General features: G+C 45.3%; 1 protein-coding gene across 2 annotated transcripts in view; it reads right to left on the reverse strand.

Annotated features, from left to right (window-relative positions):
* The window catches only part of Glt1d1 (glycosyltransferase 1 domain containing 1), an 82,968-nt gene that overhangs the window by 40,383 nt on the left and 28,047 nt on the right, over positions 1-14,538 (reverse strand). Inside the window, exons 5-6 of one of the 2 annotated variants that reach the window (XM_052168812.1) lie at positions 9,051-9,087; positions 7,048-7,104 (exon numbers count right to left, since the gene is read on the reverse strand). The exons of the other annotated variant lie outside the window; for it this stretch is intronic. Of the exons in view, the coding sequence (XP_052024772.1) occupies positions 7,048-7,104; positions 9,051-9,087 (94 nt within the window). The remainder of the gene's footprint in view (positions 1-7,047; positions 7,105-9,050; positions 9,088-14,538) is intronic. 2 annotated transcript variants of the gene reach the window in all.

The following is a 14,538-nucleotide window of genomic DNA, read 5'->3' on the forward strand; positions in this document are numbered from 1 at the left end:
TAAATGATAAGCACTTCTCCTTAATAAAATCTAAGGGGAGGAAGGGTCAAAATGAGAAGGCAGCCTGAGCCTTCCGTTCCCAGAGAAGAGCGGCTAATGTTTATCTGATCCTCAGACTGTAGATCTGCTGGGGATGGACATCAAAATTACCTTCACAGACTTGCGTATTAACATCAAAGGAAATACAGTTCTGTACACAGGAAAAAACAGGGAGGAGGCTCCTTAGCTAAAGCAAGAGGCCACAGTCCCACACACAGTCCAGAATACACACAGGACCTGTGTATTCACATGTATGACCCACATGCCACACACATATACCCCACACTGCCACACAGATGTATATACAGCATGTTTAGGTCTGTGTACTCAAAAATTACCATCAGCAACAGGACCATCCAACCAAGTCCAGAGCAAAACACAACTCTGATCTATTCACACCCTGGATGTAAGGAGATGCATTCAATCCATGAGAGGAAGAACAGGAAAGACAGGCAGTGGGAAAGCCACGAGGATCCCCCGACTACTCCAAGGTGGGAAATTGGCCTCATTAGGGAGAAAAATATAAATATGGAATCCAAGTGCCGTACCAAGATGACATTCCAGAAACTCACAGAATTGCTTGAGGAGACCTGGCACCTGGTAAAATGACTGTCCTGTGCTCCTGTGTGATATGGTGCTAAGTACACACATTACTTCCCACTTACCTGGATCACCTGCCTTAAACAACTGCTTGAACATCTGTTTGGCCCAGTTAGGGGGTACTGCACCTGTTGCCAGTTGAGAGGTACTGGAGAAACCTAATCTTGTGCCTTCTGGGACCCGGATGGTTTGGAAAGACAGCCCTGGGAAGAGATTGGGCCATGGACCTCAGCTCTGATTTCCACAGGATGCTGCCGAGAACTCGCAGGGAGGTATGCACCATATTGCAGCCGAGACACCATGATGGCTGAGTGTCACACACAGTGGTTACACACAAGGAAAAACATACTCCAGGGGCTGGAGAGACTCCAGTGGTTGAGAGCTGCTTCTGCAGAGGGCATGGAATCATCAGTTCCCACCACCCATACAGCAGCATACAACCACCCAACCACCTGAAACTCCAGTTCTGGGGATCTGATAATCCTCTTCTAGCCAGTGTGGGCACCAGGCATGGATATGTCACCATACTCACACACGGAAAAACATATACATACATACATACATACATACATACATACATAGCATAAAACTGCTCTCTCTCTCTCTCTAAGTTTCAGGTGGATGGTGATAGACTACGCCACCCTTGAAACAGGATTCCTACAGGTTACAGACAATCTTGTTCAACCTTGCTCCTTGGTCTTGGTGAGAGAGACTGTCTTGCTTTGAGCGAGCAACTCTGGAAGGCACGGGGCTATAGAAAGGAAATCTGAGCTATGTGTTGCAATGATTTTTCCCTTTTTCCCCTGAGGGAAAGAGTCTGCGCCCTCACTGTGTGCATCAGCGAACACACTCACATCTATTGGAAGGTTAAACTTCTGTCTCCTTCTGTCTCCTGTCTCTTTAAGCTGCCTCAGAAATCTACATGATGGGACTAGGGAACGATTTGTAGAGGTCTTGTCTAGCTTGGAGGAAGAGCTAGGTTCACTCGCCAGCAGGGCATAAACCAGGGACAATGATGCATGCCCACAATGCTAGCACCTGGGGGTAGAGGCAGGGGGATTAGAAGTTCAAGGTCATCCTCAGATACATGGCAAATGCAAGGCTGTCCTGGGCTACATGAGACCCTCTCTCAAAAATAAGTTATTTGAGAAGATTCATAAGATAAAAATGCATACTTCAAATTGATGACATGCAAGGCGCCCTCATGTTTCCTATTCAAATTTTTAAAGTGCTCACCCTCCCCCCAACTCTCTAAATTGATTTTGAGCCTCCTGACCCAGAAGACCCTAGAGGGAGAGACAGAGTTAATCCTATAACCGTTGTTCTGCTCAACTCTCCTTGCTAGGCTGGAGATGAAATGTAATGAGAATTGAGGAAACTAAATTAGAGAAATGACAGACGGGCATCCCATGCCTCGTCTTTTTCTAGAAAAAAAAGAAAATTCAAAGAAGAACCTGGTGTGTCTTGCCCATAGATACAAGGCTTATTTTCAGACAGATGAACGCTCAGAAAACCCAACCCGAAAGCCAAGGACCAGAGTCCAGCATACAAGGGATTGGATGCTTCTAGTGCATCAATCTGTGGGTCTTGACCCCCTTGACAACCCTCAGCCTCCAAACATATTTACAACACGATTCATAACAACAACAAAAAAAGTTGAGTCGTGAATTAACAACGAAAATAATTTTAGAGTTGGCGGGCCACCACACCATGAGATCCTTTCTGCATTAGTTTCAGAATTGAGAAGACGAGGACCCACTGTGACTTGCCCAGCACCCACCTGCCCTTGGCGGCTGACGGGAAAGTCCTGTGTTTGTTCTTTGTTCTTAAAAGGGTAACGGCAAGAGGTGGGCCTACCAAGGCTTGGGTAAAGCGGATGCTACCTGAAGCTTGAGTGACTGTTCCTCACTGTTAAGTCAAAACTTGTGCCTGCAGCCTGCCCGTGTCCTCACATACCAGGTTAGCCCAAGTGCAGGTGAGAGCCCAACCCTGTCATGTACACAGGTGTGTTGTAGAAATTATTTAAATCTGACCTGGGCTTTCTACTCTGTTTTTATATCATTTAGTTCCCAGATGAAAGACACACACACACTCACAGCCTTTATATTTACAATAAGTTTTAATTAGCACAAGACCTGAGCAGACGCCTGCCCTCTATGCTATTAGAATCTAATTTCTATTGATAACCCCCACATTATTACTATGGTTCACCTGGCTGCTCTTCACTCCAACTGGCCAGCCCTCAGGGCCATGCCTTCTTGAGTCCTAACCCATGGCACCTTCTCCTTCCTCCTCCTGCCTTCTGCTTCTTCTTGTCTTCCCTCTCAGACCCCAAGTCTGGGAAACCTAAACCCCACCTATGTCTCTTTTACCCAGCCATTAGCTGTTGACAATTTTATTTACCAAGCAGAAATAATTTGGGGGGCAGGCAGGGTCACGGGTTTACATACAGACTCCAGGTCTTGGGGGATGGGAGCCCACACTTAGCATTACAGTACACAGTAAAAGATAAAATCTCAACATAGGTGTGCATGGATTCAGTGCCAGCAACAGACTAAACGGGGGCCTGTCTGATCACGCGTGAGGACAGGTGGGGGTTGCTCATTGCTGTGGGCTGCCTTCCCTGGCCTCAGTGCCACCATTTAACATAACCCAAGCTGGCCTGTATTAGCTATAGGGCCCAAGCTCGATTTGGATTTTTGATAACCTTTTCCCCTTGCTTCTAGAGTGCTGAGCTCATAGACATGAGCCATCATTGTGAGCCAGGGTTGGGAGACACATGACTGAGCAGCATCAGAAACTCTGCAACATACTGTGGGAGGGAGGGCGCTATAAAAATAGCATCAGGGGATAGAGAGGTGGCTCAGTGGTTAGGAACATGGCTGCTTTTCTAAAAGACCCAGCTTCAATTCCCAGCACCCACATGGTCGCTCACAAACACCTGTAACTCCAGTTCCAGGAGATCTGGCGCCCTCTTCCCTGACTCCTACATGGTCTGTGGTTTCCAGACATGTATGCAGGTGAAACATTCATATACATAAAATAAAAATAAATAAATATTCTTTTAAAATAGCATCAGGTAGGGGACTGGAGAGAAGGTTCAGCAGTTAAGAGCACCTTCCAGAGGTCCTGAGTTCAATTCCCAGCAACCACATGATGGCTCATAACCATCTGTAATGGGATCTGACGTCCTCTTCTGGTGTGTCTGAAGAATGACAGTGTACTCATGTACATTAAATAAATCTTTTTTAAAAAATAGCATCAGGTGTTTAAGGTGACTTGCTGGAGAACCCCGTTATTAAGGTCACAGTCCACCTCTCCAAACTTGGAGCAAAATGGAGGATCTCCTTTCTCAGCAGAGCTTCTCTTTCTCTGCCTAACCTTATTTGGAGAGTGTCTCTGAGCACGGATGCCTGATCTTATCTGAAGAATGAGTTATGTGTGTGCATAACTCAGCATACACATCCCGCCCTAGCTTCCAGCCCATATGATAATTAGGTGCTGTGTTATGACCAAACAACCAATCTTAGTTAGGGTTTTACCACTGTGAACAGACACCATGACCAAGGCAACTCTTATAAGGACAACATTTAATTGGGGCTGGCTTACAGGTTCAGAGGTTCAGCCCATTATCATCAAGGTGGGAGCATGGCAGCATCCAGGCAGGCATGGTGCAGGAGGAGCTGAGAGTTCTACAACTTCATCAGTAGGCTGCTAGCAGAATACTAACTTCCAGGCAACTAGGAGGAGAGTCTTAAAGCCCACACCCACAGTGACACACCTACTCCAACAAGGCCACACCTACTCCAACAGGGTCACACTTTCTAATAGTCTCACTCCCTGGGCTGAGCATATACAAACCATCACACAACCCCTAAGAGTCCTTATACACTCTACCCCTTGAACAATAAAATTGAATGAATGGTCTCACAGGAGCTGTCTCTAGAAGTCCTTCTGTCATGCTCATAGCCAACTGAACCCTGCTCTCTGCTCCCTCATGGGTGGGTGATGAGTGACCCCCAAGGAGAAAGGAGACCTACCGTGACTCACCAATACAGATGGTCACATGAGGCCCTGCTCTACCTACCTGCCCCCCAATCTCAAGTGACGATGAGAACTATAAGAGGCCATTTGTTCACCAAGAGTCTGTCTCAAATCCTAATCAGTGGTTCTCAACCTGTGGGTCGCAGATATCCTACATATCAGATATTTACGTTATGCTTCATAGCAGACAAATTGCAGTTATGGAATAGCAATGAAATAATTTGATGGTTGGGAGTCACCACAACACGAGGAACTGTATTAGAGTCTCAGCGTTAGGAAAGCTGAGAATCCGTGCTCTATATTTTCTGCTCTCATCACCTGAGGGTCAAAGAAGTATCAGATTACCATCTCGGGTCACAAAAACTCCAGAAGCCCAGGCGAGCCAGAAGGGGTGATAGGCCATTCCCCCAAGACCCGAACCCAATAGGGGATGACCAACTGTACAATTGGGAACTCACACACGATTGTTAAACTCTCAGAAAATTCTAGTGACGACGGCTCTTGCCTGTCTTCCTCCAGTAATCAGTACCCCAGGCCGCAGCCAGAGTCTCCCTACACCCGTGGATTGTGAACAAACAGAATTTCTAACGGTTTGCAGTGATATGAAACAGTGGCTAAGTCAGCCCCATGGGGGAAAACGCCTTCGGTGGAGTGCTTTAAATCTCTTGGCTGTCCTGTTACTCATTCGGCTACAAGCTTCAACATCAGTCCTTAGACTAAGGGGTTTGATGAAAAGCCATTTGGCTTTCAGGAATTATGGGTCTCAGTTACGCCTCCAACACGTCCCGTAATATACTGGAACTGAAATAGCCTTAAGGCAGGCAATTTAAAGGGGGCCCCCCTGGTCCTGAAGAATTGTACCAACATGCTGACATGAAGAAGCAACGGGGTCTCGGGGGTTCATTTGTAATGCCGAGAACAGCCACCCTGCTGTCACTGGGGATTGATGAATGAGCTCCTGAATTTTTTTCTATGAAAGTGCTTGGGATTTTTCTTTTCAATTGAAAACTTGGGCTGACGTGCAGTGGTGCAGTGGAGATTTTTGGTAAGGCTTTTAGAACCAAAAACGGATTTTGGGGTGCCCTCCCATCAGCTGTGGATGGGAGGCCTAGAGCTTTGGGGTGTTAAAGCACCTCACATTTGGACCTTGTAAAAACTACTAAATACAGGCCTGGGGAGATGGCTCAGTAAGGAACTGACTTGCAAGTACTAGGGGCCTGATTTCTATCCCCAGAACCCAGATAGATAGATAGATAGATAGATAGATAGATAGATAGATGATAGAGATATATAAAGCTAGGTATAGGAGTATGTACTTCTAATCCCAGTGCTGGGAAGGCAGAGACAAGAAGGATTCCTAGGGGCTCACTAGCCCGCTATCCTGGACTACTTGGTGAGCTCCAGGCCAATGACAGACAGTGTTTTAATCAACAGGGTGGACAGCTCCTCAGTCTGACACTTGGGGTTGCCTTCTGACCTCCAAACACGCCCATGTGCACACACCTGAATGAACTCACAGGCAAATAACCCTAAAGAAGAGCGCTGTCTTCTCTGGGAAACCGTGTTGGATTAAGATGGAGGAATTCTTGTCTTCAGAGCTCATGACAGTAGACAGCTTTGCTGGTTCTAGTCTTTATGACCAAGAATCACTGGGGTGGCAATCTCATTGGGAGTTTTGATCCCAAAAGTACCCCATATACTGTAGGCCTTGTTTATGGTCAGTCTATATTTATTTTTGTTTGTTTGTTTTTTGGATTTGTTTTTTTTTCCGAGACAGGGTTTTTCTGTGTAGCCTTGGCTGTCCTGGAACTCACTCTGTAGACCAGGCTGGCCTCGAACTCAGAAATCCACCTGCCTCTGCCTCCCAGAGTGCTGGCATTACAGCCGTGCGCCACCACCGCCCGACTCAGTCTATATTTAAAAGACTTTTCAGGATAAGCTTTTGTCCAACCAGCATCGCCGAGTTTATTTCACGCCATGAATGGAAGCTGAAGTGGTTGAGTTTCTCTGGATTCCACCACAGACCAGAAACAGCCCCTCCCCCGCACTACCTATGGGGCTGTGTCCGTATGCCGCCACCTTGCCAGGTGACAATCTTGCAAGATGCATGGAGCTCAGATGAATCATACAGTCTCACACAATCCTACCACTAGGAATTCCTCCTAAGAAAACATCTAGGGGAATGTGTAAGTGCACCGCTCGCCACACCACTCGGTTAATGCAGACTGAAACATTGTAGAAAGAGAAAAGGTTATTGCAGATTGAAACATTGTAGAAAGAGAAAAGCAGGATCCAGCAAGATGCTTTGAAACATCTGACCGCAGATAACGAGGGGACCTCTACCGGGAGCCACACCTTCCTTACCTGATTGCTGGAGGAAGGCGTTCCAATTAAAGTCTCCATTTGGTATTGTTGCAATTCCTGGTGGACCGAGTAGGAAAGAAAGAAAAAAGGAAGTTGTGGCTCTTAGAAATCCATTCAACTTCTTAGGCACTAAGGTGGAGTTTCCGGGGTCCCTGGGCTCAGGTTGAATGCACCTGTGGATTCCAGGGATGCAGCACCCCAGTCAACCACCACCCCAACCGACCACCTTGGTGCTCTTTAAAGACCTTACGCTCTTTAAAGAGACCCAGAAAGTCTAAAACATTGGCACTTGAACTCTTCTGCTCTTGGGTAAAGGATCACCACTTAAAATTCCTAAAACCAACACTCAACGAATCCATGCACAATTATGCACTCATGGTCATTTCCCCAGATGGATTTTTTTAAAGTTAAACTTATTTTTATTAAAAAAAAAAAAAAAAAATCAGCCCTGAGTGATGCCTGCCTCAGGTTCCAAAGAAAGTCGGATATGTGCAGAAAAGGGCTCTGAAGAAAGAGGAGGGTTGAACTCATAAGTTCCGTCATCCACCCACCCTAACCTTGCTTCAAGGACATCACTTGCCCAGAAAGTGCTGCTTAGCGACCTTCTGCACAGGACCTGGAGCCCTAAGGCTGTGAGGTGGGCACTTCCTGCAGTCAATGCAGACAGCGCCAGACAAACAGGTCAAGCCAGTTGACTAGGAGCCCAGTCTCTTTGAACAAGAAACAAAACAAGGGAGCACCAGGCTCTGCCTGCGTGGGACTCTGAAACACTATACCAGCCCCTTGGGCACATCTGTTTTGCAATGGAGACTCCTATGACTAGGGTTTAAAAAATAAGGTAGGGTCTCATGTAACCCAGGCTGGCCTTGAACTCACTCGGTTTTGACATTTCTAAGTTCATCTACCAAGTGCTGGAGTCTCAGAGGCCCAGTAGAGCCCCAGTGTCGTGCAGAAGCCAAGAGGAGCCTGTGGGGCCAGCACATTTCAGTACTCCGTGCCGCGGCCACTGCACTAACTGATCAGTCCCAGGTCCTTCTTTGGACCCCTCGGTCCATTCTCTGCCCTTGAGGACAGTGGCTGGTCAGGGTCAGTGGAACCAGAGAAGAGAGCTGTGTGTGACTGTCACAGGGTGGTGCTACTGGGAGGGGGGTGAAAATGGTGTGGGACAGAAGAGTCCATGTTTCCCCAGATCAAGGCAAAGATTTGCCTCGGTTGCTATACAAGCTCAATCCTGTAATTCCAGCTAAGGCTAGAGATAGGATGGCCAGGAGTTCAAGGCCAAGCTGGGTTAGAGAGTCTAGAGAAAGAAAAACCAAATGAAACACACAGGGAGGGGCGGTGGAGTCTATCGCCACTGGTAGAATGTAGGGTCATCTGTAGTTTTCTTAATTGTTTTACAATGTTTCCCTATCTCTCATTTAATCTAATGTTAGAAAATAAACAGAAATTTATTTTCTCTAGTTATTCTAAGTACCACTCAGAGGCTATATTACCTCAGCAAGTCAATGTTCTCTTAAAATATAGAGTATCCGGGGGAGTGGGCAGCAAGATGGCTCAGCAGGTGAGGGTGTTTGCACCAAGCCTGACTTCCATCCCTGGGACTCGTATGGTGAAAAGAGAGCCAGCCAAGTGGTGGCAGCTCACAGTTTTAATCCTAGCCCTCAGGACGGAGACAGGCAGATCTGAGTTCAAGGCCAGCCTGGTTTACAGAGTGAGTTCCAAAAGAGAACCAAGTCCTAAAAGTTGTCCTCTAATTTCCGTGTGTGCCCAGTGTGTGTATATACACATGAACACAAATGAGTAAAGCGAGTGCAATACGCTATATATGTCTTTTATATTATATATATAAATATATATTATATATTTATACTTTAAATTTATATATATAAATATATAAATTTATATATATAAATTTATACTTTAAATTATATATATATTATGAATATTTTAATATCTAATATATAGTATATAATTTAAATACTTATTTATTTAAAAGTTCTTACCTTGACTCTGGACAAAGATCTTCCCAGTTGCATGTGGCTTTTGAAAGGGAAAAAGAGAAAGGTAGGGAGTTAATTTGATGGTCCCACCATTCTATACTTCCAGAGACCAAGATAATTAAATTACTCTTTTGGAAACATAGCTGAGTCACCCACAAATGACTTGTTAGGAACAGAGTTACTTCCATTCCTAAAGGGTTTTGCAGAGAGTCTCTAAGAAAAAACAAAGAAAGAAATCGGGCTTAGTGCAGGGCCTATCAGAAGGAAAGTCCCCAAAGCCCAGGAATGTAGCTGTCGCTGAAGGAGAGGTGGGCAGACAAGTGCCATGTGGGGGTACTTTGTCCTCAAGTGGAAAAGGGTATTCTGCTCCCTCAGGACAAAGGGGGGAGGAAAGAAGAAAGGACAGAGAGGATGGGGAAAAGGAAGAAAAGGGGGAGAGGGAGGTGGAGATAAAGGAGGAGGTGGCGAGAGACCCAAAGAGCACAAGTGTCAGCCAGTGGGAAGGACAGGTCGACCTCAAGACCAGGCAGCGCCTTCAGTGTTCCAGGAATCCCAACAGAGGCAGCTGTCTCCTTTTCTGCCCCCTCCCTCCTCCTCTCTTCTGTCTTCTTCCTCTCCTTCGACCTTACCCTTCCTCCTCTTCCTTCTCTCCTCTTCCCTTTGTACCAAGATCCCAGCTTCTTATTTGTTGTGGTGGCCTCTGGTGAAAGCACACAAGAGCTGCTAGGTGGCAAAAAGCCCTTTTCTCCACATCCCAGAGGTAAGAGGTTAGTGCTCATTAGACGTCACATCCGGACAGAGGTGGGAGCCCAGAGCGGCAGGGAATCCTCTGTCCCCTAGCAGAGGCGTCTCTCAAATGCTGATGGTTGAAGTCAAAATAAGAGTCCTCTCGCCATGAGCAATGGGGACCAACACTGTATATATTTTCATCTTGAGACCTGAATATTCTGATGACGGCAGGTGAAGTGACACCTGAAGCCAGAGGTCATCATTCTGTCATGTGTGTTCACACTCTACACACAGGCACACACATCCATATGTGTAGGAGCACAGCACCACCACTAACAAAGCAAAGCCCTGACACTGTAAGAGACACACACACTGGTCCTCAAACTTATCTGTCAGGTTGGGGAACAAGCTGTGGTGACAAAAGCCCAGGCAGGCAGACACTCCATGGGAAGCCACAGTTGTGAGGAAGAGCACTTCCCCTCCAGAATGAGCTATTCACTCCAGTTAGGAGTTTGCCTCAGCATCGAAGGTTTTTAAATTTAACCCTTTAAACCACTGGCCCACCAAAGCTTTCCCTGTCCTCCTCAAGGTCCCATCCAGCTGACAGAGGTGACGCTGAAAGAATCCCTTGAGCTCAAATGCCCTTAATAAGGAAGTATTTCAAAAGTCACTTCTCAGCCAGGCACAGCAGTGTGAGCCTGTAATTGTAGCACTTCAGAGAGTAAAGCAGGAGGATTGCCTTGAGTTGGAGGGCGGCATGGGATACATTAAGAGCCAACCTCAAAACAAAACGAAAGCTCCTCTTTAAAGAAGATAATAGAGACCGTCTGCAAAACCAAACATAAAATGGGGAGTGGAGACAGACACGTTATCCCGCAGCACCCTAGACCTCACCAGCACATAAATGAGAGAATAAATAACAAGTTTAAAAGGCACGCTAGGTGAACCCTCAGCACGGGCTGTGATCTTCCAGTCCACACCCCCTGGACCTGGCCAGACATGTCTCCGTAGACCTTCTGCCATGGTCCCAGTCCAACTTTTTCGAGTCCAGCTTTTGCCAGGGTTCCAGACCTCTCATCCTCAGGTTCAAAGCCTTCCATGCTAGATTCCATACTCAGGACCATATCCCCATCTCATGCTTTCAGTTTGTTTGTTCATTTATTTGTTTGTTTGTTTGTTTGTTTTTAAAGGGGATTTCCAGTAGCTGGGGCTGGCCTCAAACAAACTAGGCAGCTGAGGATGGCCTTGAGTATGGAATTCTCCACTTCTGAGTACTTGCATTACAGAAGAACACCACCAAGGTTTTGTAGGGCTGGAGGATGGAACTGGAAGCTTCCTACATGCTAAGGGGCCTGTGACCTACTGAACTACACCCAGCCCATTCGCACCCATGTATGTTTTTACAGTGAAACCCTGCCCTGATTTACTGTGTTATTTTCTCTCCTTGCTTGGTAAGAGATTTATATGAAAATGAACAGGAGGATAAAGGACCTCCATTTGAAGCGCCAATCTGTGTATAATCTGCATTGATACAATGTATGTGCAATCTGCATTGATACAGTGTGTGAGCCTCATGTGTAGGAGTGGTCATTTCCTCTAAGCAATTTGTAACCATTATATAAGTTCTTTTAAGAAAGCTACAATCAGAAGTCATTTTTTGTAATTTCAAATCAAAGTCATTATTTTTTTTTTGCTGCCTGCGTTTTGAGCCTTAGATTATGCACCTATTACAAGAACTCTTAATGTAGTATCCACTTGCAGAAAGTTTAATATCAGAAGATTAGCCTTTTATAGTAATCCAAGAGGGAGAGGACTTTTTGTAACTGTGGCCTGATCTTTCTTTTCCTTTGTCTTTGCCCTTTTGGAGCTCCCAGGTCAGAGACAACTGCCACATTATTGAGCCACACCCCCATCCCTCATCCAAGCTATACCACCTCCAAGCTAAGCCCCGGCCCCTCCCTGGTTGATTCTAGGCAGGTGCTCTACAGCTGAGCCCATTCCTAACCTTGTCCTGCCCCCTCCACCCTGTTTTTTTTTTCTTTTAGTATTATTCTATAAAATGGGTCTCTTACAAAGCCATACTTATTTTAGAGCATGTACTTCACAGGATGCTGGCTTTTTCCAGCAAATAATTATTCAAATTAAGTAATACATTCTCACGAGCCTTAAAATGAATTCTTAATACTCTCCTCTTAAATTATCACCAAAAAAGCAGCTTCAGTTCTCAGCATTTTAGGTTCTCATTAGATCCCAGAGAAACAGCCACGGGAGATGGATGAGAGAGAAATTCACAAGTCTCCAGGTACGGCCATTTCTTCCCATGACAGAGTTCATTTGCTGGCTTAATTAATTTTGCGTAGAAAAGGGAACTGAAAGGGACGTCTTGACTTTCTCTACTTGTATTAGAAAAATATATTTCTAATGAGAATAGTAGCAAGGCTGCTCTGGGATTAGCATGTCACCACTCCCAATTTAATTACCTTTCTAAATGAAGGTGGAGGGAAAAATGCAGTTTTAAGTTTTGAACCGGATTCTTTGCTTAAAAACACATTGGCATACATGGTATATATATATTCTCCTTTTTAAAAATGTCTCAGGCCAGGCAATGGTGGCGCGTGCCTGTAATCCCAGCACTTGGAAGGCAGAGGCAGGTGGATTTCTGAGTTCAAGGCCAGCCTGGTCTACAGAGTGAGTTCCAAGACAGCCAGGGCTACACAGAGAAACCCTGTCTCGAAAAATCCAAAAAAAAAAAAAAAAAAAAAAAAAAAGTCTCTATATGGGTGGGGGAAGTAGAGGGAGACAGAGTGTGCATGCAGTACCGACAGAGGCCAGTAGAGGGCATAGGATCTCCTGGGACTGGAAAGATAGATGATTATAAGCTGCTATATGGATCGTGAGAATTGAACTTGGGTCCTCTGCAAGAGCAGCTAGTGCTCTTAACCATATCGCTGCAGCCTCCATAGTCTCTCTTTTGAAGTCACCAAAGTGCCAGGCATGGTGGTGGTGTCTTCAAAACCTTTAATCCCAGCACTCAGAAGGCAGAGGCAGGCCCGCCTCTTTGAGTTCAAGGTCAGCCAAGGCTACATAGTGAGAGCCTGCCTCAAAAAGAACAAAGAACAAAAAACAAACAAAAAAATCCCAAAAGAAAGAAGGAAGAGGAAGGAAGAAAACCCCAGAGAAGTAGAAGTACCTGTAATCTTCTTTCTAAACTAGGATTACTGAAATCTGGTCACACTTTGGAATAATTAGATAAGATCAACCAAACTACAGCCCGAGTCAAGCCTGCTTCCAAAACAGAGCACATTAAATTAAAAACCAAAGCTGGCTTTTCCTCCAGTAAGATTAAGGCTGCGTTGCTCAAAACACATCATCTGCCGTTCACAGTACAGAAATCAAAGTCTCTCTTCAAAAAATCTACCTAAAAGAATTCCATAAATACAGCTGAGTAAGACACCTTTATATTATTCATACACATTTGTATTTGAAAAGAAATCGAATCAAATAAAAGCACTGAGCTGAACTTTATTGGAAAATCCACCCACCACCCTGTACAAAAATGCATATTAAAAACAGCTTCACTTTCAAATATAATAACTATCCCTCAGCCTTTACGCTATGGAAACAAGTTAATCTCATCTTTCATTAGGTTTATGTCAGTATCTTCTGTATCTACATCTGGGAGGGACCAAGCCATCCTAGATACTTCACAAATTTTGTTTTTCTTCCTTAATGTTTACTATGTTAAAAAAAATAAATGTTGCGCTGGAGAGATGGCTCAGCAGTTAAGAGCGCTCAACTGCTCTTCATGAGTTCAAATCCCAGCAACCACATGATGACTCACAACCATCTGTAATGAGATCTGATGCCCTCTTCCGGGCTGTCTGAAGGCAGCTACAGTGAGCGAGCGGGACCAGAGAAGAAAAAGTGTCTGAAGATAGTTACAGTGTACTTACATATAATAAATGCATATATCTTTTTAAAAACTTAAATGTTTTAATTTATATGTACATGTATGGGGGGCTGTGTAAGTGCACATGAGTACAGGTACCCATGGAGGCCAGAAGAGGGCGCCAGATGTCCTATATCTGGACTTACAGGCAGTCGTGAGCTACTCGATGTTGGTGCTGGGACCTGAACTCAGGTTCTCTGGGAGAGAGAAGTATCTGCTCTTAATTGCCAAGCCATCTTTGCAGCCCTCATTTGTTTAATTAAAAAAAAAAGTTGTTTTAGATTTATTTTGTTTGTGTGTATGTTTTGCCAGTACGTATGTATACCGCGTGCACAGTTGCAGCCTGCAGATGTTGTAAGAGGGCATTAAATCCCCTGGAACTGGAGTTAAGTTAAGATGGTTGTGAGCTGCCACCTGGGTGCTGGGAACCTAAACTGCGTTTTCTGGAAGTGGAGTCAGTGCTTTAATGGATGAGCTGTGCCTCCAGTCCCCCAATGTTTGTTTGTTTGTTTGTTTCAAATGCCTGGTGACTATTCCTGGAAGAGGACTTTCTGAGCGCAGACCTGGCTGACTCAGGGTAGTGTGAGAACCTGAGCTGGCCCTGCCTACCTCACTCTCAGATGACTGGCCCTGCCACTGAAGCTTTTTGCTTCAGAATTGAGTTTCATTGCTGATAGTAGGTAAGTTGTTTGAGGCACTATTCATTGGTTTTGGATTTTTATATGTATTTATTTGTTTGGGGGTGTAGACATCCTGTGGGCCACGTGTATTTATCTACTTGGGGTGTTCACGCTGTGAGCCATGTGTGGAGGA

The sequence above is a fragment of the Apodemus sylvaticus genome, chromosome 22, assembly GCF_947179515.1.
Source record: "Apodemus sylvaticus chromosome 22, mApoSyl1.1, whole genome shotgun sequence".
Lineage (NCBI taxonomy): Eukaryota > Metazoa > Chordata > Mammalia > Rodentia > Muridae > Apodemus > Apodemus sylvaticus.